Source organism: Oryctolagus cuniculus, chromosome 1 (assembly GCF_051225735.1).
Source record: "Oryctolagus cuniculus isolate XC-2025 breed Fujian yellow rabbit chromosome 1, ASM5122573v1, whole genome shotgun sequence".
Taxonomy (NCBI): domain Eukaryota; kingdom Metazoa; phylum Chordata; class Mammalia; order Lagomorpha; family Leporidae; genus Oryctolagus; species Oryctolagus cuniculus.
The window spans coordinates 201,847,256-201,874,559 of record NC_142867.1 but is presented as its reverse complement, the minus strand read 5'-3'; the positions used below and the strand labels follow the sequence as shown (position 1 = coordinate 201,874,559).

Genomic DNA, 27,304 nt, shown 5'->3' with positions numbered 1-27,304 from the left:
GACAGCAATAGCATGTTTCTTTTCTTGCTGAGTATTTCACATTAGGAATGTATGACAGTTTAGCCATTTGCCTATTGAAGACATTTTTTCCAGTTTTTTGTTTTGTTATGAATAATGATAAATATTTTTAAAAAGATTTATTTATTTTTTTGAAAGAGTTATAGGCAGAGACAGAGAAGTCTTCCATCTGCTGGTTCACTCCCCCAAATGCTGCAATGACTTGAGCTGCACCAGTCCGAAGCCAGGAGCCAGGAGCTTCTTCTGGGTCTCCTACGTGGGTGCAGGGGCCCAAGGACTTGGACTATCTCCCACTGCTTTTCCAGGCCATAGCAGAGAGCTGGATTGGAATGGAGCACCAGGACTCTAACTGGTGCCCAAATGGGATGCCAGCACTGCAGGCGGTGGCTTTACCCACTATACCACAGCACCAACCCCAATAAATATTTATGTAGAGGCTTTACTGTGAACACAGTGTTTTATTTCTCTGGGATAAATGCCCAGGAAGGCAGCTGATAGGTTGTATTGTTGCACGTTGAGTTTTATAGGAAACCACCAAGCCATTCACCTGAATGGCTCTACCTTTTCGTTTTATTATTTAAAATACTTTTATAGACATAAACTTATACTTTAATGAGATATTGTTTTTTAAAAATATTTATTTGAGAGGTAGAGTTATAGACAGTAAGAGGGAGAGACAGAAAGAGGTCTTCCATCCTCTGGTTCACTCCCCAAATGGCCACAATGACAGGAAGTGTGCTGATCCGAAGCCAGGAACCAGGAGCTTCCTCCAGGTCTCCCACACAGGTGCAGGAGCCCAAGGGCTTGGGCCATCTTCCACTGCTTTCCCAGGCCACAGCAGAGAGCTGGATTGGAAGAGGAGCAGTTGGGACTCGAACCGGTGCCCATATGGGATGCTCGTGCCGTGTCATGTTTTGATACATATGTACACTGTGTAATATCCAGTAATGGTAAATATGTCTATTTCCTCAAACGTGTAACTTTTTATGGTGAGAACATCCCAAATCCTATCTTCTAGTTTTTATTTTCTTTTAAGATTTACTTACCTATTTATTTATTTGCAAGGTAGAATAGCAGAGAAAGAGAGAGAGAAAGCAAGTGTGAGCCCTTCTATCTGCTGCTTCACTCCTCAAAGGCCAGCAACAGCCAGGGCTGGGTCAGGCCAAAGTCAGGAGCCTGGCGCGCTCTCTGGTCTATCCCTCTGCTTGGGCCATCTTCTGCTGCCTTCACAGGTGCTAGATTGGAAGCCAAGTAGCCAGGGCTTGACTCAGCTCTTTGGTGTAGCATGCAGGTGGGTGCAGGTGTCCCAGGTGCAGCCTAACCTGCTGTGCCACAATGTTTGTCTTCCTTCTGCTTTTTATTTTTTTTATTAGAAAAAGCTACAGTACACTAACCTTATCTGTAGTCACCCTACTATGCATCAGAACCCAATACGCATTACTCACCTTTCCCTGTCCCCTCCTCCCCTGTGCCCCCTCCCCCATCTCTGGTAACCACTGTTATATTTTTTCCTTCTATGAGATCACTTTTTTTATACTTCCACCTATGAGTGAGATCATGTGAAACTTGTCTTTCTGTGTTCATCTCACTTAACAGAGTGACCTCCAATTCCATCCAACTTGTCATCCAAATGACAAAATGTCACCCTTTTTTATGGCTGGGTGATACTGGATCGGAAGTGGAGCAGTCAGGACTTGAACTGGTGCCCATTTGGGATGCTGGCACAGCAGGTGCTAGCATTGCACCAGAGTGCTGGCTCTCTTTTTTTTCTCAGTTTAGCTAAGGGTTTGTCAATTCCATTTATCTTTTCAAAGAAACAACTCTTCATTTCACTGATTTTTTTGTGTGTATTTTTAAAGTCTCTATGTAACTTATTTGTGCTATGAGTTTTATTATTTTTTTCTTCTGATTTTGGATTTGATTTGTTCTTGTTTTTCTAGTTCCTTGAGGTTCAGTGATAAGTTGTTTATTTGAAATCTTCCTGCTTTTTGTTGTTGTTGTTGTTTTGAAAGGGTGTTTGAGGAGAGAGAGAGAGAGAGAGAGAGAGAGAGAGAGAGAGAGAGAGAGAGAGAGAAATGTTACTTGTCTACTTGTCCATTCCATAAATGCCTGCAATAGTCAGGGCTGGGCTAGGCTGAAGCCAGGAGCAAAAGCCAGGAGCCAGGAACTCAGTCTGGGTCTCCCACATGGGCGGCAGGGACCCAACTACTTGAGCCATCACCTGCTGCCTCCCAGGGTGCACATTAGCAGGAAGCTAGAATGGAGGATGGAGCTAGGACTTGAACACAGACATTCCATGAGATGTGGCATCCCAGGGGCCTTCATGGCTGCACCAAACACCCCTCCCTTTCAGTGTTTTTGATGCAAGCATTGATTGCTATAAACTTCCTGCTTAGGACTACTGTTGCCAAATCCCATGGGTTTTGTTATGTCATGTTTCCATTTTCATTCAAGAATTTTTATTGTTAATTTAAAAAAAAAGAGATTTCTTTATTTGAAAGAGTGACAGAGAGGGAGGGAGAGAAAGAGGGAGAAATATATCCACCATCCACTTGTTTACTCCAATGATGGCCCACTGGCTAGGCCAGGCCAGGCCAAAGCCAGGAGCCAGGAACTCCATCCAGGTCTCTCACATGGATGACAGGACCATCCTCTGCTGCCTTCCTCGGCACATTAACAGGAAGCTGGATCGAAAGCAGAGCAGCCGGGATTCAAATTGGTGCTGCTATCGCAAGAAGCAGTACCACTGTACCACATAGCCATCCCAACATTTCAAGAGTTTTTAAAAATTTCCTAGGGCAGGAGCTGTGGCACAGTAGGCTAAACCTCCGCCTGCGGCATTAACATTTCATATAGTTCAAGTGCTAGCTGCTCTACTTCCAATCCACCTCCCTGCTAATTAGCCTGGGAAAGCCATGAAGGATGACCCAAGTGCTTGGGCCCCTATGCCCATGTGGGAGACCCAGAAGAAGCTCCTGGCTCCTGGCTTTGGATCAGCGCAGCTCCAGTCATTGCAGCCATTTGGGGAGTAAACTAGCAGAAGACCTCTCCCTCTCTTTCTCTATCTCTGCCTTTCAAATAAATAATCTTTTTTAAAAAGATTTTATTTATTTTATTTGAGAGGTAGAGTTACAGAAAGTGAGAGGGAGAGACAGAGAGAAAGGTCTTCCCTCTGTTGTTTCACTCCCCAAATGGCTGCAATGACTGGAGCTGCACTGATCCAAAGCCAGGAGTGGGCGCTTCTGGGTTTCCCATGTGGGTGCAGGGGCCCAAGGACTTGGGCCATCTTCTACTGCTTTTCTAGGCCATAACAAAGAGCTGGATTGGAAGTGGAGCAGCCAGGACTAGAACCGGTGCCCATATGGGATGCCAGCGCCACAGGTGGAGGATTAACCTACTGTACCATAGCACTGGCTGCTGTTTTTTTTTGTTGTTGTTGTTTGTTTTTTTAAAGAATAAGTTGTTGGAGCTAGTGTTGTGGCAAAGTGGGTAAATCTGCCACCTGCAATTCCAGGATCCCTTATGGGTACTGGTTTGAGTCCTGGCTGTTCCATTTCCAATTCAGCTTCCTGTTAATGGGCCTGGGAAAGCAGTGGAAGATGGTCCAAGTCTTTGGGCTGCTGCACCCACTTGGGAGAGCAAAACAAAGCTCCTGGCTTCTAGATTCAGCCTGGCCCAGCCCTCTCTCTCTCTTTCTTTCCCTCCCTCACTCCCTCCCTCTCTCCCTCTCTCTCTCCCTCTCTCTATATAACTCTGTCTTGCAAATAAATAAAAAAATTTTTTAAAAAGAGTAAGTTGTTTAATGTGCATGTATTTCTGTAATTTCCATAGTTTTTCTTATTTATTGCATTGTGGTCAGAAAAGATACTTGATATGATTTCTATTTTTAAAAAATATTTATTTATTTATTTGAAAGAGTTACAGAGAGAGAGGGAGAGACAGAGAAAGATCCTCCATCTATTGGTTCACTCCCCAAATGGCTGCAACATCCAGGGCTGGACCAGACTGAAGCCAGGAGGCAGGAGCTTCTTCCAGGTCTCCCACGTTGATAGCAGGAGCCAGAGGGCTTGGACCATCCTCTGCCGCTTTCCCAGGCACATTAGCAGGGAGCTGGATCAGAAGTGGAGCAGCCGGGACTCAAGCCAGAGCCCATGTAGATGCAGGTGTCACAGGCTGTGACTTTACTGGCTACACCTGAGCACCAGTCCCTGATTCCTATTTTTCTGAGACTTGTTTTGTGCCCTACCATAAAATCTGTTCTGGGGAATGTTCCATGTGCTGTTTAGAGGAGTGTATGCTCTATAGCTGCTGGGTGGAATGTTCTATAAATGTCTATTAGGTCCAGTTGACCTAGGTGCAATTTTTGAAACATTTATTTAAAAAGCAGAGTTAGAGAGAGGTTTTCCATTTGCTGTTTTATTTCCCAAATGGCCACAATAGCTGGGCCTGGGCCCGGCCAAAGCCTGGAGCCAACAACTCCATCTAGATCTTCCACATGGGTGGCAGGGGACCCAGGTACTTGGGCCATCTTCTGCTGCTTTCCCAGGCACATTAGCAAGAAACTGGATTGTAAGTGGGTCAGCCGGGACTTAGAATGGTACTCATACGGGATGCCAGCTTAACCCACTGTATAATTTCACTGTGCTATTTCTTCGTTGATTTTATGTCTAGATGAGCTGTTCATTTCTAAGGTAGGGTGTTAAAGTCCTTTATTGTTGTTGTATCACAGTCTCTCTCTCCCTTTAGATCTATTAATATTTGATTTACATACTTGAATACTCCAATACTGGGTGCATATATACTTATAGTTGTTATTTTCTCTTACTAGATAGAACCCCTTATTATTATATAATGTTCTTCTCTTTTTTTACTGCTTTTGACTTAAAATCCATTTTATCTGATGTAACTATAGCTATTCTTGCTTTTTTGGGGGGGTTCCATTTGCATGGAATATCTTATTCCACACTTTCACTTTTTTAAATGAAAAATATTCCACACTTTCACTTTTTAAAATTATTTATTTATTTATTTGAAGGGCAGAGTTACAGAGAGGCAGAGAGAGAGAGAGAGAGAGAGAGGTCTTCCATCCACTGGTTCACTCCCCAGATAGATGCAGCAGCCAGAGCTGCATCCATCCAAAGCCAGGAACTTCCCCAGGTCTCCCACGTGAGTGCAGGGACCCAAGGACTTTCCCAGGCCATAGCAGAGAGCTGGATCACAAATGGAGCAGCTGGGACTAGAACCGGCACCCATATGGGATGGCAGCACTTCAGGCCAAGGTGTTAACCTGCTGTGCCACAGCATCGGCCCCTGTTGCAGTGTTTTTTAAATATGGGTTGTTGAGTTCTTCCATTTCCATGCTGATTTTCTGTCTAGTTTGATCAGTTGTTGAGATTCGGTATTGAAGTTTTCACACATAACTGTGACCTTGTCTCTTTCTCCTTTCAACTGTATGGGTTGTGTTTGCTTCACAGATTGTAAACACTGTTGCTTGGTGTTACACCACGTTCTTGGTGAGTCCACCCTTTCATCGATGTGTGGTGCCCTTCACTGTTCCTAGTAAGTTTCTATGCTCTGAAGTCTTCTTTATTTGATATTATTACAGTTCTCCTATTTACTTTTAATTAATGTTTGCATTATATACAAGGGATATTCAACAAGGTCATGGAACATAAGTATTGTGGAAAAACTATGCATGTATTTCAAAATTTTTTGTTCCAACAATAAATTTGCATTAAACTATTGTAACATATCTTACAGGATCTAGTTTGAAGAGAATAAGATATTAATTTGAAAAGAACTCCTATCAGAGTAACATGAATTGTGCTCAGATTAAAGCAAGAACAAACACCAGACTGAGGGTGCAGCTTGGATAAAACAATGATGATGCCACAGATGTTTGCAAATAGTTTATAGGGGGGCCAGCACTGTGGCATAGAGGGTAAAGTCACTGCCTGCAATGGCCGGCATCCCATACGGCAGTTTGGGTCCCATCTGCCTCACTTCCAATCCATTTCTCTGCTATGGCTTGGGAAAGCAGTGGAGGATGGCCCAGGTCCTGGGGCCCCTGCACCCATGTGGGAGACCTGGAAGAAGCTCCTGGCTCCTGGCTTCGGATCGGCCCAGATATCGTTGTGGCCATCTTGGGAGTGAACCAGCAGATGGAAGACCTCTCCTTCTTTCTCTGCCTCTCTGTAACTCTGCATTTCAAATAAATAAATCTTTTTTTAAAAAAAGCTTATGGGGACAATACCCCCAAAGAAACCAGCAGTTTATGAATGGACGACTCATTTTAACAAGATGATGTTGAAGATGAAGCCCAGTGGCAAACCATCCACATCGATCTATGAAGAAAAATTCTTTTTGTTCTCTCGTTGAAGAGGACCAATGATTAACAGCAGAAACAATAGTCAAATGGTGTAGATGCCTTGAGTGGTTCAGGTTAGACAATTCTGACTAAAAAATGCAAACGGAACAAACTTTTGGCTTGGTGGGTGCCAAAACTATTGTGCCCAGCTCATCTGCAGAGAACAGAGTTTTCAGTGGAAATTTTAAATAAATGAGATCTAGATCCTGCAGATTTCTCTCTCTCTCTCTCATTTATTTATTTATTTATTTATTTTGGCAAGCAGAGTTAGACAGTGAGACAGAGAGACAGAGAGAAAGGTCTTCCTTTTTCTGTTGGTTCACCTCCCAGGTGGCTTCTACAGCTGGTGCGCTGCGCCGATCCGAAGCCAGGAGCCAGGTGCTTCCTCCTGATCTCCCATGGGATGCAGGGCCCAAGCACTTGGGCCATCCTCCACTGCACTCCCTGGCCACAGCAGAGAGCTGGCCTGGAAGAGGGGCAACTGGGACAGAATCCGGCGCCCCGACTGGGACTAGAACCTGGTGTGCCGGCGCCACAGGTGGAGGATTAGCCTAGTGAGCCACAGCGCCGGCCTGATTTCTCTCTTTTTTAAAAAAGATTTATTTATTTGAAAAGTGGAGAGCTAGAACCAGAGTGAGAGGGAGAGAGAGAATGAGAATCTTCCATCTACTGGTTCATTACCCAAATGGCTGCAATAGCCAGGGCTGGACCTAGAAGGAGCCAGGAGCCTGAAGTTCTGTCTAGGTCTCCCGTGTGAGTGGCATCTTCTGCTACTTTCCCAGGCACATTAGTAAGGAACTGCACTGGAAGTAGGTCAGGGAGACTCAAACTGGCACCCATATGGAATGACGGCTTCAGAGGCAGTGGCTTAACCTGCTGTGCCATAAAACCAGTCCCCTGAAGATTTCTTAAAAGGAAATGAAGTGTGGTTTTGCCAGTATGATCCTGAACATAGCGGAATCAGAGCAGTGACACCCAAGAGGTGGACGTGGTCCCGTGAAAGCAAAGGCGGACTGGTCAGCAGCAAAAATAATGGCAACAGGCTTTTGGGATGCTCAAGGCATTTTGTTTGTTAACTTTGTAGAGAGACAAAGAATAACAACATCTGCTTATATTATAAGAGTATTTTGAGCAAGTTAGTAAAGCTTTAGCAGAAAAATGCCCCAGAGTGCTTGTCCACCCTGACAAGGCCCCTACCCATCCCTCTCATCAAACAAGGGCAATTTTGCAAGAGTTTTGTTGGTGTCTTCTGACTTCTTTTTGTTTGCTAATATTAAAAAGAATCTTCATGGGGCCCGCACTGTACATAGGTTAAGCATCCACCTGTGGTGCCAGAATCCCATATGGTGCCTGGGAGAGCAGTAGAAGATGCCCCAAGTGCTTGGGCCCCTGCACCCACATAGGAGACCCAAAAGAAGCTCCTGGCTTCAGATCAGCTCAGCTCCGGCTGTTGCAGCCCCTGGGAAAGTGAACCAGTGGATGGAGGACCTCTCTCTGTCTTTCCCTCTCTCTGTCTGTAATTCTGCCTCTCAACTAAATAAATAAATCTTTAAAAATTAAAATTTTATTTCTCAACATAAGCTTGATCAACTTCAAGACACTTTTGTAAGCAATGATCCCACCCATTTAGCCCTGCCCTAAAAAACTGAGGTCCTGGGAATTTAATCATGTCAATGCAGTATTTTTACATTATTAGCTGGAGAAAAATGGGTGCCCTTTGAAGATTATTTTTCTAAAGATTTTATTTATTTCAAAGGCAGAGTTACAGGGAGAAGCAAAGAGGGAGAGACAGAGAAAGAGAGATATTCCCTGCACTAGTTCATTCCCCAAATGGCTGCAATGGCCAGAGCTGGGCCAGGCTGAAGCCAGGAGCCAGGAGCTCCAACCAGGTTTCCCACATGGATGGCAAGAGCCCAAGTTTTTGGGCCATCTTCCACTGCTTTCCCAAGTGCATTAGCAGGAAGTGCATAAGCAGTGCTAGCTTAATCTGTTATATCACAATGCCAGCCCCAAGTTTTTACTTTTAGTTGCTCTTTTTTTTAAAAAAAATATTTAGGACAGCGCCGCAGCTCAATAGGCTAATCCTCCGCCTGTGGTGCCAGCACACCGGGTTCTAGTCCCGGTCGGGGCACCGGATTCTGTTCCGGTTGCTCCTCTTCCAGGCCAGCTCTCTGCTGTGGCCAGGGAGTGCAGTGGAGGATGGCCCAGGTGCTTGGACCCTGCACCCGCGTGGGAGACCAAGAGAAGCACCTGGCTCCTGCCTTCGGATCAGCGCGGTGCGCCAGCCGTAGCAGCCACTTGGGAGGTTAACCAACAGAAAAAGGAAGACCTTTCTCTCTGTCTCTCTCTCACACTGTCCACTCTGCCTGTCAAAAAAATTTTTTTTATTCACTTGAAAGGCAGAGTTAGATAAAATCAGGGAGAGAGAATAAGACTTTCCTTCTGCTGGTTCACCCCCCCAAGTGGCCACAACAGCTGGGGGCGGTCCAGGACGAAGCCAGGAGCCAGTAACTCCATCTGGATCTCCCATGTGGGTGGCAGGGGCCCAAGCACTTGAGACATCTTCCACTGCTTCCCAGGCACGTTAGCTGGGAACTGGATCAGAAGTGGAGCAGCTGGGACTCAAACTAGCATTCATTTGGGGTACTGACATCATAGTCAGTGGCTTAACCTGCTGTACCACAATACTAGCCCCTATTTGTACTTTTAAATTCCATTTTCTACAAATGTTTTGAAGCCCCTTGTCTATTTTTGATCACATTCCTTTCAACTCGCCTGCAGTGTTACATTTGAAGTGAGTTTCTTGTAGATGGCTATGTTGATTTCCAAGAGGTGCTAAAATCTCAGCAGCACTGTCTCTGAGTTCTGGAGGTCAAAGTCGTCTCACTGGACTGAGGTGAAGGTGCTGGCAAAGCTGGCGCATCGGGGAGGCTCCTGGGGAGAAGCTGTTCCCCACCTTTTTACTACTGTTCCTTTGCTGATGGCTGCACCACGTGAGTCTCTGTTCCTCCTCACAGCTCTCATTTCTTTTTTAAAAGATCTATTTGAAAGGCAGAGTTACGGAGAGGCAGAGAGCGAGGGAGAAAGGTCCTCCATCTGCTGGTTCACTCTGGAGCTGGGCTAATCCAAAGCCAGGAGCCTGAAGCTTCCTTTGCGTCTCCCACGTGGGTGCAGAGGCCCAAGGACATCGGTCATCTCCCACTGCTTTCCCAGGCCATAGCAAAGAGCTGGATTGGAAATGGAGCAGCCGGGACTCAACCCAGCATCCATAGGGGATGCCCGTGCCACAGGTGGAGTCTTAGCCCACCACGCCACAGGGCCAGCCCCACATTTCTGATTTCCTATGTCAGATTTCCTTCTGCCTCTCTCTTACAAGGACATTGGGGATTTCATTTAGGGATACACAGAGCATGCAATATAGTCCCCCATTGCAAGGTTCTTAACTTACATCAGTGAAGTTGCTTGTGCCGCAGGGTGATGGGCACAGTGTCGCTGGATGTCGCAGGTCCATCATGGAACTTCTCACACAGTGCAGGGTCTGGCTAGGCTCCTGTCTGGCCCTCAGTGGTGTGGGTCACGGGTTTTCTGTGGTATTGGGCAAGAGCAGAGTGGCTGTTGTTTAGAACTTTTCTCTAGCCTTGCTAAGCTGCCCCTTTCCTGCTAATGTGAGTAGGACAAGCAGGGTTTGGGGGAGCCTTTTGGCCTATGCCTTTGGCGTTTTGGGGTTGCCACTCTTTCAGCTCTGAGATATCTGAGGCAATATCTCCTATCTCAAAGTGAAAGTAGAGCCGGCGCTATGGGGCAGTGGGTTAACGCCCTGGCCTGAAGCGTTGGCATCCTATATGGGTGCTGGTTCTAGTCCTGGCTGCTCCACTTCCAATCCAGCTCTATGCTATGCCCTGGGAAAGCAGTAGAAGATGGCCCAAGTCCTTGGGCCCCTGCACCTGTGTGGGAGACCCAGAAGAAGCTCCTGGCTCCTGGCTTCGGATGGGCACAGCTCTGGCCATTGGGGCCAATTGGGGGAGTGAATCAGCAGATGGAAGATCTTTCTCTCTCTCTCTCTCTCTCTCTCTCTCTCTCTCTCTCTCCCCCTCCCCCTCCCCCTCCCTCTCCCTCTCCCTCTCCCTCTCTGCCTCTCCTCTCTCTGTGTAAATCTGACTTTCAAAATAAATAAATCTTTTAAAAAAGTGAAAGTGTACTTGTTTTTGTCCACCCCTACCCTGAGTACATATACCTTTGGGAATCCCAACGTTTGTATAATCTCCTTGTCTGTTCTCCACCTGAACAGGCCCTGGATTATTCTATCTCGAATACCACACCACACAAAGCCTACAAAACAGCCGGAGCCTCTGGGGTTTGGTCCATGCCTCAGGGCAAGTGCTGTCAGTAGTGCTTGCTCATCTCTAAGAATTCCTGATTTTTTTTTTTAAGATTTATTTATTTATTTGAAAGTCAGAGTTACACAGAGAGAGGGGAGAGGGAGAGAGAGAGAGAGAGAGAGAGAGAGAGAGAGAGAGAGGTCTTCCATCCATTGGTTCACTCCCCAAATGGCTGCAATGACCTAGTGAGCCGCGGCGCCGGCCCCCAAGCTGGGTCTTAACCACAGCGTCAAATGCCTGCCCAGAAACTTATCTTTTAATTCCATTTTCCATGAACTCTTTTTTTCCAGACTTATTTTTTATTTATTTGAAAGAGAGAGGGAGAGAGGGAGAGAATGGTCTTCCATTCACTGGTTCACTCCATAATTGGCGGCAATGGCTGGGGCTGGCCCAGGCTGAAGCCAGGAGGTAGGAGCTTCTTGCAAATCTACCACAAGGTGACAGGGGCCCAAGCACTCGGGCCTTCTTCCATTGCCTTCCCACGTACATTAGCAGGGAGCTGGATCAGAAGTGGAGCAGCCGGGATTCCAGTGGATGCCCATGTGGGATGCTGGCATTGCAGGCAGCAGCTTGATCCATTTCACCACAATGCTGGCCCCTCGTATGAACTTTTTGAATTGCCTTTGAATGTGTCCCCTACCTTGTCTTACTTTCTCTGCTCTGGAGACCCCTCAGAGACTTAAAGAAAGGCAGTGTGCCCCAGGCTGGCTCTCTGCAGGCTGTTCCAACCTCATTCTTCCAGTGGCTCCTTCCAGGGCTCAGGTTGTAGCCCTGCCGCATCCCCATATTCTAGTTATGCAGAAGTGCCCGTTAGAAAATATGCTCGGCTGATACTGTGGCAAACCGAGTAAAGCCTCTGCCTGCAGCGCCAACATCCCATGTGGGCGCCCTTTTGAGTCTCAGCTGCTCCACTTCTGATCCAGCTTCCTGCTGTGGCCTGGGAAAGCAGCAGCAGATGACCTAAGTGCTTGGGCCCCTGCACCCACATGGGAGACCCAAAAGAAGCTCCACGCTCCTGGCTTCAGATCAACCCAACTCCTGCAGTTGCAGCCATTTGGGGAGTGAACCGGAGATGGACGATTTCTCTCTCTCTCTCTCTCTCTCTCTCACACACACACACACACACAAACAAACAAACAAACAAACAAATCTTTTTTAAAAAAAATATGATGCTTACAGGCAATCCTGAACAGGGCAAAGTCAGACAGGGCCATCACCTCCTCGCCCTGGACACTCTGCTTCTTGTGATACAGCCTCAAATAAAACACATTATTACGGCAGCCCCACGACACCCCTGACTCATGGGGAGCTTAGCACTGGCTAAGCCTTTTCACGACATGCTGCTACCCATCCTGGCGTCCTCAGCTGGCCTTTGTGTGGCTTCTTTCCTTCTTTCTTTGGAAAAACTCATAGCCCTACTTGAAATAGAACGGATCCTTGTTTTTCTCTGGCACAGTCAGTAGAATCTTGCTGTGGGGTCAGGTCGTTTCTGGACGCCCCTGGTCGTGTCTGGAAGCACCGCTGCGCTCAGTGCCCAAATGCAGCTGGGAGCAGAAGCCGCAGGCGGGATTCTAAGAAAACCTCAGCCCAGATGGGGGTTGGCTGGGGTTTCGAAAGGCAAGCCTCTTGCTTAAGTCCTAACACCTTTACTCACTTCCTCTTGGGAGCTGTTAATTCTAAGGTTAGCGTCCAACTTAAAGGCCAAGAGAGAGTGAGTTGAATCTGCATTTATCGACACGGCACGCAGTCACTGCCGCAGGTGACGAGGTGGATTTGGATATTGTGAAACTTGGATCCTCTCCCCAGGGGGATGAAATGCCCAGGGTGCCTGGCTGGGTGGCCAGGGCTTCTAAGTAGAGGCTCCTGGGGCTCAGCTTCCCGTGTGCCCCTTTGCCTCTGACATCTCAGGAGGGCCCCCAGTCTCTGTCCACCCCCCGAGTGTCAGGAGTGCACAGGGATCCCCAGGCCTTAGGGTGCCCTCAACAAGTCTCTGCTGACTAGCAGTAGGACCCAAATCTCCCACCTCTGGGGGAAGAGGCCATCTGTTCCCGTGTGTGTGTGTGTGTGTGTGTGCGCACACACACACATACGCACGCACCTGCACAGATGGGAGCAGCCTGACCAGAGGCTGTGGCTTACGTGAGGGAGCCCCTGTGTGTCAGCTATCTACTGCCGCAGAACAAATTACCCCAGAGCTTAGTGCTTTCCAAGTTCAACATTCATGACACACAGCTGTCATGGCACAGGGTGGCAAGGTCCCAGGCTCCAGGGTCCCTCGCAAGCCCACAGTGCTCGCAGGACACAGCTGGGAAGTGAGTGGACTCTCGTGGCTGTTGCTGGTGTGCACAGGATGTTGGACTAAAGTTTGAGTTCTTACCCCCTGGGCCTCTCCATATAGCATCTTATACTGTGGCAGCTTGCTCCAATAGGGTGAGCAAAGGAGAGCAAGCGAGCGAGAGAGAAGGCAAGCAGGATGATGTCATTGTCACATATAACTGAAGCATGGCAGCTATGCCGCAAGTCATCCTGGGCGTTATCAGTGGCTCTCAGTAGCCGGTGAGGTTTGGCCCTGATCTGAGTGGGTCACAGACCTAAACAGCCCCCTTGGGCCCAAGCTGAGCAACCAGCTTCCGGCTATGAGACCACTGTGTTAGCTCTACCATGCTGGAGGCAAGGCACGGCGCCAGGCACCATGGGGGACATCACCAAGGCACTCTGTATTCACTCATTTGTACTGAGAGCCCTAGGTCAGAGCCTCAAGGCGCAAGTCCCGTGTGGGCTCTGCCCTCTGCTGGGTGTGCCTCCGTGGAGTTTCCAAAGACAGTAGCAGAACTGCCCTCATCTCACTCACTTGGGATTTTTTTTCTTTTGTAGGATTTTTATGAGATAATGACGTGGTTTGAAAATTCTAAGCTATCAAACATGTTGATCCTCCTGAGAATCCAGAGAGGAAGGCTGGCGTTGATGAAACACCATGCTAAAGGGACACTGGAGGCCATCTGACTGCCCCCACCGTGTGCACGGCTATGGCTACAATATGGTTTGTCACTGCAGAAACTCCTGTTGAAGTTTGATTGCCATTGAGGTAGTGTTGGGAGGTGTCTGGGTCATGGGGGCAGAGCCCTTATGCGTGGATGGGTTAAGAACATGAAAGGGGGCTGTGACAGTGCATGGCTCCTGTTCTGCATTGTGCCTGCTTGCCCTTCTGTTTCCTGCCATCCGTTCAAGCAGCACGAGGCCCTCCCCAGGAGCAACACAGATGCCGGTGCCATGTGCTCAGACTTCTCAGCCCCCCAGAACACGTTTCCTTTTTAACTTACCTAGGCTCAAGTGTTCTAACAACAGAAAATGGACTAAGACACACATCTACCCATTGTACAGATGAGGACACTGAAGGCAAGAACCAATCCCAGGGCACTCACAAAGATGGACAGCCGTGCAGGGGTGAGGCCATGGGTATTTCTACCCGAGTGTCTCTCAGAACTGGGGTGCTCTCTGGCAGGGGGTTGTTACTGTGGGGAGCCAGGTGGCCTGGCTTCAAACATGCTCCCACTGTGCCCACGTTTCTAGGTGCCACTTCCTAGAGGAGTTGGTAGGGCCTGTGGCTTGCCCAAGTGTCGGAGCCAGGCTTGGGACCAGCCCTTATCTCCCAAAGGTAAGCTGGCAGCCTCTTGGAAAACTTCTAGGTGAGACTTGACTGTCACCGAGCATGGCCTCCAGGTTTGTCTCCCACGCATGGAGTCTGCAGGGGTCAGTGGGTGCAGCCTGGGCTTCCAGAGGAATGAGTGTGGGAAGAGATCTTCCACCAAACCTGGCCTGGAAGCCTATCCCTGAGGTGGCTGGCGGGACCCCCTGCCCTGGGCGGCCAACTTGCAGGAGTGTCTCAGGCAAGCTGTTCGTGTGGGATTTGGGCGGAAAAGCTGTTTCGGTAATAGGGCTTCACTCTCCACTCGCCTTGCGGCAGGCCCAGGCCGGCCCCTGCTGGAAGGGAGTCAGCCCTCCTCCCACAAGGAGGAAGGACCCGCCCCCGGCTGTGGTCGGCGCATTGTGCTCCCGGATTCCAGGCTGTCAGTCTCCCGGCTGAGCTCCCGGGATGCTTAGCCTGCAGATTGTTTTGTTAGCTTTCTCCTGCAATCCATTTGGAAATGACCCAGCTACCCACAGCCTCTCCCAGGTGTTCTGTAAACTACGGGCCTGCTCCTGCAGCTTTCGCCTTGGTGGGACCCACGCGCGCAGGCTGGAGCTGGGAGGTGCCGGGGTGGGGTGACAGGAGGCACCGACCCACAGGGGGAGGGCTCATGTTTTTTTTTTTTAAATTTATTTATTTGACAGGTAGAGTTACAGACAGTGAGAGAGAGAGAGACAGAGAGAAAGGTCTTCCTTCCATTGGTTCACTCCCCAAATGGCCGCAACAGCTGGAGCTATGCCTATCCGAAGCCAGGAGCCAGGTGTTTTTTCCTGGTCTCCCATATGGGTGCAGGGCCCAAGGACCTGGGCCATCCTCCACTGCCTTTCTGGGCCGCAGCAGAGAGCTGGACCAGAAGAGGAGCAACCAGGACTAGAACCTGGTGCCCATATGGGATCCCGGCACCGCAGGCAGAGAGGATTAACCAAGTGAGCCATGGCGCCGGGCCCTAGCATTGTACCTTGTAGGATCTGAAGCAACCAGCCCCATGCGTTTCACACATGGCCTGTGCACCTCAAATGCCCCACAGGGGTAAGTCAGGGGCATGTGGAGGAGCCGCCCCACTCACAGGCCCGAGGGAGGCTCTGGTGGCTCCAGGCCACACCAGCAAACCTCCCGATTCCCACATCCAGGCAGGAAAAGTCCTCAGACTTCTGGTTCTCCTTGCTGTGGACTTGCTAGCACCGGCGCAGGGGCCAGTCCCTCCCATGTAGAGGTCACATGAACTTGAGCTGGTTGCCTCCTCTTTCTGGACCTGTTCCTCACCTGAAAAAAAAAAATGGCCAAGACTTGCTGCTTCCCAGGACTGTGATGAAGATCCAAAGAGATAATACTCGAGGGGCCCTCAAAAAGTTTATGGAAGGGGCCAGTACTGTGGCATGGCAGGTTAATACCGCATGCCATATGAGTCCCAGCTGCTCCACTTCTGATCCAGCTCCCTGCTAATGGGTCTGGGAAAGCAACAGAAGATGGCCTAAGTGCTTGGGCCCATGCACCCACGTGGGAGACCTGGGTGGAGTTCCAGTCTCCTGGCTTCTGCCTGGGCCAGTCCTGGCTGTTGCAGCCATTTGTGGGAATGATCCAGAGGATGAAAGCTCTCTCTCTCTTTCTCTCTCCCCCCGTCTCTGTAACTCTGCCTTTCAAATAAATAAATACATTTTAAAAATATTTATTTATTTATTTAAAAGGCAGAGTTACAGAGAGGCAGAGGCAGAGAGAGACAGAGGTCTTCTATTTACTGGTTCACCCCCCAATTGGATGCACAGCCGGAGCTGTGCCAATCCAAAGCCAGGAGCCAGGAGCTTCTTCCAGGTCTCTCACGCAGGTGCAGGGGCCCAAGGACTTGGGTCATCTTCCATTGTTTTCGTAGGCCACAGCAGAGAGCAGGATCAGAAGTGGAGCAGCTGGGATTTGAACCGGCTCCAAGATGGGATGCCAGTACTTCAGGTGGAAGCTTTACTTGCTATGTCACAGTCAGTGCCGGCCAGTCCCAATAAATTTTTTTAAATAAATTTTAATTTAAAAAAGTTCACAGAAAATGCATATTGTAAGAAAAATGTGTAGATTTAAGAAAATTTTTGCAGGGGCCAGCATGGCGTGGCATATCAAGCCACTGCCTGCAATATTGGCATCCCATATGGGTGCCAGTTCATGCCCCAGCTGCTGTGTTTCTGATCCAGTTCCCTGCTAATGGAAAAGCTGTGGAAGATGGCCCAAGTGCTTGGGCCCCTGCACCCACATGGGAGACCTGGAAGAAGCTTCTGGTTCCTGGCTTTGGTCTGGTTCAACCCTGGTTGTTATAGCCATTTGGGGAGTGAACCAAAGGATGGAAATCTCTGTGTTTCTCCCCCACCCCTCTCTGTAGGTTTGACTTTCAAATAAATAAGTTTTTAAAAATTTTTTTAATTTTAAATTTAATTTTAAATAAATAAATAAACTTATCTGTTAATTCCATTCCCCATATACTTTCTGAAATCCTATCTTTTTTTCATATTTAGGAATTTCCTTATTCCTTATCAAAACAATCTACAGTAACTGTAGATTATACATTTATTTAATTCATATAAGTTATCTATTTTGGGTATATCTTTAAGACTGCCACATTTGTATCTATCCTAGTGACAATGGGTAAAATTTTCTATGTATTCAAAGAACAAGGCAACTGTAATGGATAAAAGCAAACAGGAGTCTAGGGTAGCATGGTGGAGAATTTTCCACAGGCAGACATATTTAAACTTGAACACAGTACAAAAACACATATTGTTGCCCTAGAGATTACTTTATGAATAGTGAGATCTTACAGTACGATCCAGATACGAGCAAGGATTTTAAATAAATTTCAATGGCTAGATTTTCAGGTCCGAATCAGATGTCTAATGTTTTCTTTATTGCAAGTATGATGTCTTTGACCTGAGGTATAGATGTCTTCAAGAATCTGTATACGGCCGAGGGAGGTCAGCACCAGTGACACAGACAGCAGGTGCATCCAGGACATTGAGTGCAGGGCCTTCCATGACACCAGCACAACTTTCAGCTCCATCTCCAAACTGTGGCCAGCCTCCTTCCACCGTTACCAGATGACTTGTCTTCATGGCGCTGCCTTCTGTGGCTTCAACATCCATTGGTCTGATGGTATGCAGACCTGTGACCTCACATTCAACTCCCTCTTTAGAAAATAATGTCCCAGCTTCTAAACAGTGGCCCACAAGTCTTGAATGGGCAACCACGGTTACGTGTGTCCCTTGGCATTCTATTTTGGCTTTTCCAATAGGAATCAGAAAATCTTTTGACTGAGCTTCAGCAGGAAGTTCCAAAGGAATGTCATACATCAATTCATTCTCTACCCCACCACTGGATTGTTATCCCGAATAGCTGATATTCTAAGTCCTTTTACATCCTCCGAATCCCAAGGGCCATACCACACAGCAAAGCGCTGTGAGTGTGGGCAGCTACACCAGTCTTTGAGCAGCTCCCTCCCACCTTTCTGCTTGGCCATCCTCGGAGGGCTGCTGTGTTCTGTTAGGCTGGCCGCATGGCTGCCACACTTCCAAGTGTCCCACTCAAGCCACACCCAGAGGTGCAAATGGGCTGTTTCCTACCACCTGTTGCCTTTTAAGAATAAGCAAACATGTCCCAGAAGTCCCAAGCAGACTATCCTGGACATCTCATTGGCACAGAAAGTATCCTGTGCCCATCTCTAAATGGAGTGATCTTCGCATTTCTCTTAGATACATCCAGATTTCTCTCCCTGGGCACCCCAGGGGGTCAGATGAATCTTAGAGCACATGACCAGAGGTAACGTGAACAAAATTGGGTTGCTGTGAGCAAAGCAGGAGGGGAAGGTGGCTGAGCACATAATTAATAGTATCTGGCATGCCTTCTGGAATATGCCAGAAAAGGTAGATTGTTTCATCCCTAGACAGAGTTGCCCACTTGACAATTGTCCTCAACAGTCCATCCGGTCACCCCAGCTCTATGAGGCACAGTCCCCATGGGAGGGAGGACTCTGTTCTTTCTTTTTTAAAGAGAGAACGAGAGGCAGAGAGGGAGGGGGGGGAGGGAAGGAGGGAAGGAGGGAGAGAGGGAGGGAGGGAGGGAGAGAGAGAGAGTGAGATCTTCCATCTGCTGGTTCACTCCTGAAATGACAACAGCCAGGACTGGGCAAAGCCAAAGCCTGGAGCCATGATATTCCTCTGGTCTTCCACATGGGTGCAGGGACCCAAGCACTTGGGCCATCCTCTGCTGCTTTCCCAGGCACATTAGCAGGGAGCTGAAGTGGAACAGCAGGGACTCCAACTAGCACCCACACAGGATGGGCCATGGCACTGCCCGATGCTGTTCTTTCTTCAAGGGCGTCTGACAGGGAAGATGAGAACGGCAAGATTGTGGCGCCGGGAAGCAGGGAGCCCTACTGGGAGGCTGCAGACAGACAAGGGGGCTCCTTATAGATGGTGGCCTTGGAGGTAGGTGGTTCCTGGAGAGGGAGCAGTCCGAGTAAATTCATGGCAATGGGAATGCATTGGGGTATCTGGGGGACAGCAAGTGTTGTGCTGGCTGGAGCCTGGGGGTGCAGGAAGGAGAGCCACAGGAGATAAGGCCAGGAAGGGGCTGGCATAGGGCTCACGGAGGGTTCCAAGAGCCAGATGAGGAACTGGGGCTTTCCACCATAGAAAGTGGACGGGAACGGAGCTTCAGGAAGGCGAGCTGGCAGTGGGAGGAGAATGGAGGAGGGAGGCAGGCGCCCCCCAGGAGGCTGAGTGCAGAGGCAGGAGTGAAGCCCCACAGGGTAGTGGCTCTCACACTTCATCTCTCGGTGGCTGAATGCCTCCAAGCCTGAGAAACGAAAGCTGGGCTCTGCTTTGCCCACACCCTCGAGAAGCCGCCCGGGTTCTCAGATAGCAAGATAAGCAGTGCTCTGCACCACGGCTGAGAGCCACACTGATTCAGACTTCCCAATGCCTCCCTCTCCCTGGGAGGGGCTGACAGCTGATCCCTGTGTGCTTCTGCTCCCGGTCAGCCCTTCTGGCCTGAGCTGGGAATCAGCCTGGGCTCTCAGCAGAGGAGGTGTGGAGGCGGCAGAGGGGCCCAGGGTGCTCCACAGGGAGCAGACAGACTTTCTCTCCTGAGACCAGGCAGCAGGGGCCACTCCAGCGGCTCTGCAAGGCCGGCTTTGCCCCAGGCAGGGAGAGGAGGGTGCCAAGCTCATTAAGGGTCTCTATCACCCCCAGCCCTATTTTTTCTTTTGTCCACTGCTCAATTTGGCTTGAGAAGCACTAACTGCATGGCTGTCCCCCAGGTAATTCTTTTTTTTTTTTAAAGATTTATTTATTTACTTGAAAGTCAGAGTTACACAGAGAGAAGGAAAGAGAAAGAGAGAGTCTTCCATTTGCTGGTTCACTCCCCAGATGGCCAAAACGGCCGGAGCTGCACTGATCTGAGGCCAGGAGCCAGGAGCTTCTTCCGGGTCTCCCACATGGGTGCAGGGGCCCAAGGACTTGGGCCATCTTCTACTGCTTTCCCAGGCCATAGCAGAGAGCTGAATCAGAAGTAGAGCAGCCGGGACTAGAACCTGTGCCCATATGGGATGCTGGTACTGCAGGCGGCAGCTTTACCCTCTAGGCCACAGCACTCCCCCCACCCCCATTCAAAGCTACTTACTCCATCAGCTGCTGGCTCAGTTTGCCCATCCATACAATGGAAACCCTAGATGGGAAGTCCCTCTGGGTGCACTCCACACTACCCCCAAGCCCCACCTTTACCCCACCCCCAGCTCTCCACTTTTCCTTCCAAGTTGCCTTTATTGAGATGATAATGTGAGGCAGGCTTCCTTGGAGGAGCGCTAGGCTCTGGTCCAGCTTGGACACTCGGCTGTCTGGTCTTCAGCAAGTCACAAGTGCCTTCTTTGATGCTGCAGAAGCTCTGCACATACTCCTAGTATTCCCACCACTGAGCACCAGGCAAGCACCAGATGAGAGTCCTGGTGCTCCCGGTGTGTTGCAATGGGATCCTGGGAACAGCACTGCCCCAAGCTGGGCCCCCGCCAATCCTGCATGGTACATGCCCCAGTCTGAATTGCTTTACGTCAAGGATATTTTTTCCCAGCTATTTGGCATGCCAGCAGCTCACCCAGGAGTCAGCACTTCTCGGAAACAGGATGAGGATGGAAACCCAAGTCCTCCAGAAAGGCGTGTGAGCAGGAGAGCACTCCTTAGGCCCCCAGGGGCCCCGAGCTTGCTACCTGAGCATCTCCGTGAACTCTGGGGCCCCTTCCTGCTGGGCATTGGGTTGAAAAGAAAGACTTGCTTCCCTCCCAAGTCCTCAACTATCCCAGCCGAGGGGCTGATGGAGTTCAGGGGTCAGGGGTAGATTTTATCCCCTTCTTGGGCAAATGACTGGTGCTTAGGGAGGCTGCAGAGACCAGAACCCAGGGTCCCCAAAGTGTCTTGGCTGGGAGTCAGGAGTTGGCCTCCTGCCATGGCTCTGGCACCCAGCTTTCAAGATGCTGTCAGATATACGTGTGTTGAATGCCACTGTCAGTCACCAAAGGGCTGGATGCATTGCAAGGGCCAGGGCTCAGGAAGCAAACCCAAGGGAGGAGGAGCTATGCTCCAGCCCAGCGCAGCCCTGTCCCCTTGCAGCCCCGCCCCTCTCTCCTCTCTGCAGCCAGAGCCGCAAGGTTGTGCTATAGTGCAGGTTAGGGATCTTGGCCAGAAGCGGGAGGCTGCTGGAAGTTAGTCCAGGGTCTCTGCTCCCGACAATATAAATATTACACTATAATATATATAAATATGTTCTCAAGTGTCTGCCTTTTTGCATACGAATCACTCGAAGGGCTTGTGGAGGGGCAGGTTGCAACCCTGCAGATCTGCAGTGGGACCTGAGATTCTGCATTTCTAGCAAGCTCCCAGGGCACGGCCATGGAGACAGGCCTCAGGCTTCTGTGCAAAACAGCAGGAAAGGTACACACACACACACACACACACACACGTACCCAGCTCTAAGCCTCTCCTGGCCCTTGCAAGAAGTGTGTGCTGCCCCGCAATGCTGGCAGTAAGAACGTGAGTGTGGAAGGGACCTGCATCTAGTTTTGGAGACGGCAAAGCTAAAGCCAAAGCCTTCCAGTGCTGGGAGGAACTTGTTCAAAGCCTCACAGCAGGGCCGGGGCTGTGGCGCAGTGGGTTAAGCTGCTGATTCTGAAGCCGGCATCCCATATCAGAGCACTAATTCACATTCCTGCTGCTCCACTTCTGATTCCGCTTTCAGCTAAAACATCTGGGAAGGCAGTGGCTGCTGGCCCAAGTGCTGGGACCCCTGGCACCCACGTGGGGGACCAGGCTGGGGTTCCTGGCTCCTGGTTTCAGCCTGGCTCAGCTCTGGCTGCTGCGGCCGTTTGCGGAGTGAACCAGTGGATGGAAGATTTTTCTCTCAAATATATGTTTTAAACAAAAACACAGCAATTCAGCAACAAAGTCGACTCAGGCCTCCTGTGCCTTGTAAAAACAAACAAAAACAAAATCCAGAAATGCTATTCACTGACTGCTGTCTGTGCTTCCTCTGAGACAGCCAGGGATTTCTCGGATTTTCGCTAATTTTTCTTCCTACCTCCTTTCTCCAGCCCCTCCCTCTTTCTTTCTCTTGCCTGTATTTAAACACACACACACGACAAAGCGAACACGAACTGATTTTTTTTTTTTAGTAAGAAAGAAATTTAATAACAGAATATTCTCAGGAAGTGCTCGGTAAAGGAGATGACGGGGGTGCGTGGGCAACCGCGCCAAGTGCAGCGGCATCGCGCCCTGGGTTCAGCTCGGGCCGTCCCGCAGTCAGCGCCCGCGCTCGCCTGGAAGCAGGGTCTGCGCGCCGCGGAGCTCGCCGCCGCCACCGCCGCCAGCACCAGCCGCGGCCGTGCGCTCCCCGCCGCAGCTCGCCCCCGAGGTCGGGACCCTCCCCCTCGAAGCGCGGGCCGTAGGAATCTTTCCCCTAACCCGAGGAGCGCGGCTGCCTTAATCCGTTTTCGTAGTAAACGACCTCGGGCCAAGTCTGCTTTTGTTGCTGGTTTCCTAAGCTTAATTGCAAAGCAAAGTTAATTTGAAAGAAAATAAATGTTAGGGCTCTGGGGCGAATTCTAACGAGCCTTGGGCAATTAGGGAAGAACGCATCTAATTACCCGTGCCCGGGGGCGCCTGCACACGACGCTGAGGGTGCAGCACCCGAGAAGGGCTGGCGATTTGTGTTCGAAACAGGAAGAAAAAAAAAAAAAGAAGAAGAAGAAGAAGAAGCTGTGAGGGCCCATGGTTCGAGGATTCCTGGAGCTGGGGCGTCCCCAGGACGCGCGGAGCCTCGCAGGCTGCACCGTCCGCCCGGCGCCCGCTGCAGTGGAAGTCCCGAGCGGTGCGCGCTGCCTCGGAGGCGCTCGCTCCCTGCGCGGCTCCCGGCCCGGCCCGGCCTGGCCTGGCCCGCGGGAGACCGAGAAGGCCATCGCTCGGTCGCCAGCGCCCCACGAGCACGGGTCCCCCCGGACCGTCGCCGTGCAGCCCCAGATCCTTCGTCGCGCGCCGCTCTCTCCGCCGACGCTGCCTTCGCCGCTGTCACAGCCTCACCTTTGGCGCGAGCCAGCCGGCAGGGTGGGGGCGAAGACGGCGGCTCTTTCCCATCCTGTCTCTCCGGGTCCCCGGGCTTCCCTGGGCGTCGCTCCAGGCCGCTTCATGACCGGGCAGTGTTTGTTTATTTTAGAGTCCCTCTGCCCTCCTGTCACTTCTCTGCTTGGACTGCAGGAGGACCCTCTGAGGCAGCAGTCACGAATTCCCTTTTCCGCGAACGAGGTTATGCGGGAAGGCACTGGTTCGGCTCGCGGGAGCTGGCAAAGCCGGGCGCTTGGCAATTCGGACACAAAGGCTCGACTTCCGCGCTATCTTAGTGGCAAACCCAGGCCTGCGCCGCGCAGCCAAAGACAGCTCTCTGGGGTGGAAAACTCCGTGTCGGGCTCTTGGGTCTCTCCACCTGCGAGGGCCACTTTTCCAGCTGCCCAGGGAGCACCCTTGAATTTCACACCTGGAAGGGACTCCAGGGGGAGGAGGGAGGCCCGACACCTCCACTTTTTCCAGGTCACAGGCTTGGCTACGGAACCTGGGCGCAGGAAGGCAACAGCAGTACTCAGGCTGCCTCCCACCTCCAAAGGGTCACCCACCACCCTCAAAGCCAGAGGACTGCGGGGGCCCAGCACTCCGGAACACACTAGCCAGCCTCTCAAGGCTGCTGCTGAGCAGGTGTGGGGCCAGTTCAAATTTAGATTGGCCGTGAGGGCAAGATACACCCCAAATCTGGAAGACTTACTATGGAAAAAAGGGTGAAACAGCTCAACCATTTTTATGTTGACTATATGTTGAAACGATAGTATTTTCGGGTATTTTGAGTTAAATATGTTATTAAAATTAACCTCATCTTTTTCTTCTTACTACCTTAACATGGATACTAGAAAATTTAAAGTCGCATATGTGGTCTGCATGGTATTTCTGTCGGACAAATCCCCGCCTGGGCTGAAGTAAGTTCGCCTGTTTTTGTGAACAGGATAGTGCAGTCCCCAAAATAGAAAACTGAAAAAGACCACTGGGTTTTACGCCATCTTCTTGTCCACAACCCCACTTGGTCTTCCCCATCTACTTAACTAGGCCAAGAGGGGCCGAGTTTCTCTGAACAGAACTCACTTGCTCACGGGTTTTGATGAAAACGGTTCAGCCGAACACTCAGGTTGACCGCAAGGCTGCACGTGGAGCCTCTGAAATACTTAAGGCTGGAAATTTCCACTCCAGAACCGAAAGTTCCAAGATTTCTCAAGAGGAAGGTGGGAGAGCTGCTCACTCTCTCTGCTTTGGGTGCGTCTGCTGCTCAGACAAGATTCAAAATGGAGTTAAAAATTCAGGTTTGTTTCTAAAGCTTCCTTCACTGCCTGCCCCAGTTAAGCTCCTCTCTCTCCCTCTCTGGCCTGGGAAGGGTGCAGAGGGTACCAGCGATGGAAGAGCCAGCCCCAACTACTAGAAACAGCACCTGCTGGCTCCCCTGAGACCTCTTGTCTTGAACTAATTTGGTATCAGTGTGGGGTTGCTTGTTGCACAGCAAACAGCGGGCAGTGGGTGCATCCACCTGCCTCCCCAGAAAGCCCAGTTTAAGACTGGGCGGCTACAGCTGTAGGATGACCAGAACATCCTACAAGACTCAATAAATTATGATATGATCACTGCCTGGAGCTAATCCTAGATTAGACCCTTGCCACCAGTGTGGTTCCAATTTCCTGGACCCGGGGTTTACGCTCTGGGTGGCCCACAAATAGGTGGGGGCGGGGGGAGCAGCCTAGATGAGGGAGCCTTAAGGAGAACGTGGGGGAGGGTGGGACCCCACAACGCGGTTGTGTGGCAGAGGGGCTGAGGGTCCCGGCCACCCGCGGAGCTGGGGCACAGTTCAGAACCAGAGCCGGGTCTGCAGGTTCTGGGAGGCAAGGAAAATGAGCCCATGTCAACCGGGCAGATTTTCTTCCATTAAAAAATGGGGGTGGGGGCTACTTTTGCACCTTTGTCCTCCTCACTTTAAGAAGAAAGGAGCGCCCTTTATTGCAGTAACCAAAGGCCCAAGTTTCGAGCAACACCGGGAAGCGGGAAGCACCAGGCGCTTCCCCTGTAATGCAAGGCCAAAGGGCGTGTCCCGTGCGGCTTCGTCCCATCGAGGGTTTCCTGGTGTCAGTCCCCACGTGGCACTCCTGCCTCTCCCCACTTCGCGGTTCACAAAGCAAACCGGACGTGGACGCGGTGCGCCCGCCACGCGCTCCCCAGTTCAGGTCCTCTCTCCATTCCCGTCCTCGGATCTCGGGGAAAGTCAGTTCGTGTGGGCTGCCGAAGTATCTGTGCGTTCTGGTCCTCACGCTCGGCTCACATCGCGGACACGAACCGATCCACCCCGCCGGGATAGGCCGCGGCATGGCGCGCATGGTAGGCGCCTCCGCCGCCCGCTCCGAGCTGCCCGCCAGGATTGTAGCAAGGCCCCAGCGCTCCGAACTGGCCAGGCGATGAGCGCCCGTAGAAGTCCACTGCGGTCTCCACGCCACCACCGCTGCCACCCGCGGGGGGCGAAGCGGGTCCTGCCAAGCGGCCGGCCGCCGCAAAGAGCGCCCCGCCCGCTCCCTGCGGGTACGCGCCGTCGGGGCCTGCGTAGGCGGCCGTATAGGCCGAGGGGTTGGCAGGCCGAGCCCCGGAGCAGCCAGCGGGCTGGTAGCCGGTGGTAGTGGAGGGGGCGCCGGCGGAGGCGAAGGCGCAGGAGCCACCCGGCCCCGATGGCGCGGGGCCCAGATCCGGGCTGAGCGGCCGCTCAGGAACCAGGCCGAACACTCGGCACGGGCCCGGCGACGCGGCGGGGTAGTAGACAGGAGGCGGCGCGGCGAGCGACGGCGGCGCGTAGCCGGCGTAGACGGCTCCCGGGTAGGGCGCGCGCGCGGCGGGCACCGCGCCCGGGAAGATCGCGGCGGCGGCTGCGGCAGCGGCAGCGGCTGCGGCGGCCGCCGCGTCGTGCATATAGGCCGGGTAGGTGGACAGGTCCGAGCGCTTGAAGCGCTTGCGGCGGCGCAGGAAGCTGCCGCTCTCGAACATGTCCTCGGCGTTGGGGTCCAGCGCCCAGTAGTTGCCCTTGCCGGGGCGGCCGGCCTCGCGCGGGATCTTGAGGAAGCAGTCGTTGAGCGTGAGGTTGTGGCGGATGCTGTTCTGCCACTTTTTGGGGTTGTCGCGGTAGAAGGGGAAGCGCTCGGTGATGAACTTGTAGATGCCGCCCAGCGTGAGGCGGCGCTCGGGCGCGTGCGCGATGGCCATGGCAATGAGCGCGATGTAGCTGTAGGGCGGCTTCCCGCGCTGCAGGGGGCGCTTGCGCCGCCGCCCGCCCGCGCCGCGGCCCGCAGCCTCGCCGGGGACCCCGGCCCCTGCCGCCTCGCCGCGCTCCTCCTTCACGGCCGGCAGCGCCTCGGGCTGCGGCGGCGGCGGCGGCGGCGGCGGTGGCCCGCTCTCGGCCGTCATGGCACGGCCGTCCCGCAGCCCCCGGCGTCCGCGCCGCCCGCCGCTGTCGAGGGTCGAGGTTGGGGGGGCTCTGGGCACTGCAGGCCGCGTCCTCCGGATGGACGCTAGCTCCCTGTGCCGAGAGCTGGGGGGTCCCGGCGGGCGGGCACCGAGAGCACGGTCGCCCGGGCTGGGGCACGCTGGCGTCCGCGGGTCTCTCCGGTCGTGCGGTGCCGGCTGAGGCCCGGCAGTGTCCCGCCCACTGACGGCGCAGCTCGTGGTCCGGAGCTCGAGGCCAGGCGGCGGCGTTGGAACCGGGACCAGGCTCCCGTCACGGGCCGGCGGGTCCTTGGCTGCCGGTGCCAAGCGGTCGAGAAGTCCCTAAGTGGGGCCTGGAGTTGGGGTGGCCGAGGCTGGTCGCCGGTCCACACTGGTCCGAGAGTAGCTGTCGAGGTCAAGCGTGCAGGCCCGAAGGCCTGAATCGAGGGTAGTTTAGTGCAGGCTCGGGGCGCTCTGGCGAGGGCCGCCCCAGCGTCCTTTCCGTGGCCAAGGCTGCGGGCCGCGCCAAGAGCGGGGCGGCGAGGCGCGGGGCGCGAGGTCGCGGCGCGGGCCGAGGCGGGGCGCGCGACTGCTCCTCTCCGCGGCGCTGGACTCCTCTGGCTTTGGGGACCTGCCGGCGAGCGAGGCGCTCCCTCGCACACACCCGGGGCCAGCTCCTCCCTCCGCTGGCTTCTCCTCCTTAAAGGCGCCAGGAAGCGTGGGGGCGGTGCCGGTTCCCCGCCCGCCCCCGACTGCCCCCCCCGCACCCCCGGGGCGCACCTCTGCA

At 52.2% G+C, this 27,304-nt stretch overlaps 2 protein-coding genes and 1 pseudogene across 2 annotated transcripts in view; 1 reads left to right on the top strand and 2 right to left on the bottom strand.

Moving 5' to 3' along the window:
* The window catches only part of TRMO (tRNA methyltransferase O), a 59,979-nt gene extending 46,158 nt beyond the window's left edge, over positions 1 to 13,821 (top strand). The window contains exons 6-7 of the transcript XR_016224457.1: positions 5,493 to 5,577; positions 13,639 to 13,821. The gene's annotated coding sequence lies outside the window, so the exon portion shown is untranslated. The remainder of the gene's footprint in view (positions 1 to 5,492; positions 5,578 to 13,638) is intronic.
* A 1,250-nt stretch (positions 13,822 to 15,071) lies between these two features.
* Positions 15,072 to 18,487, bottom strand: LOC149128822 (pyruvate dehydrogenase E1 component subunit beta, mitochondrial pseudogene; annotated as a pseudogene).
* Positions 18,488 to 25,368: 6,881 nt separating this feature from the next.
* FOXE1 (forkhead box E1) lies at positions 25,369 to 26,499 on the bottom strand. Its single transcript, XM_070054789.2, has one exon. The coding sequence runs from the start codon at positions 26,497 to 26,499 to the stop codon at positions 25,369 to 25,371; it is 1,131 nt and encodes a 376-aa protein (XP_069910890.1).
* Positions 26,500 to 27,304: the final 805 nt, after the last annotated feature.

Excerpts from the sequence above, each read along its gene's own strand:
- FOXE1 (XM_070054789.2), bottom strand. The coding sequence starts at position 26,499 with ATGACGGCCGAGAGCGGGCCACCGCCGCCGCCGCCGCCGCCGCCGCAG.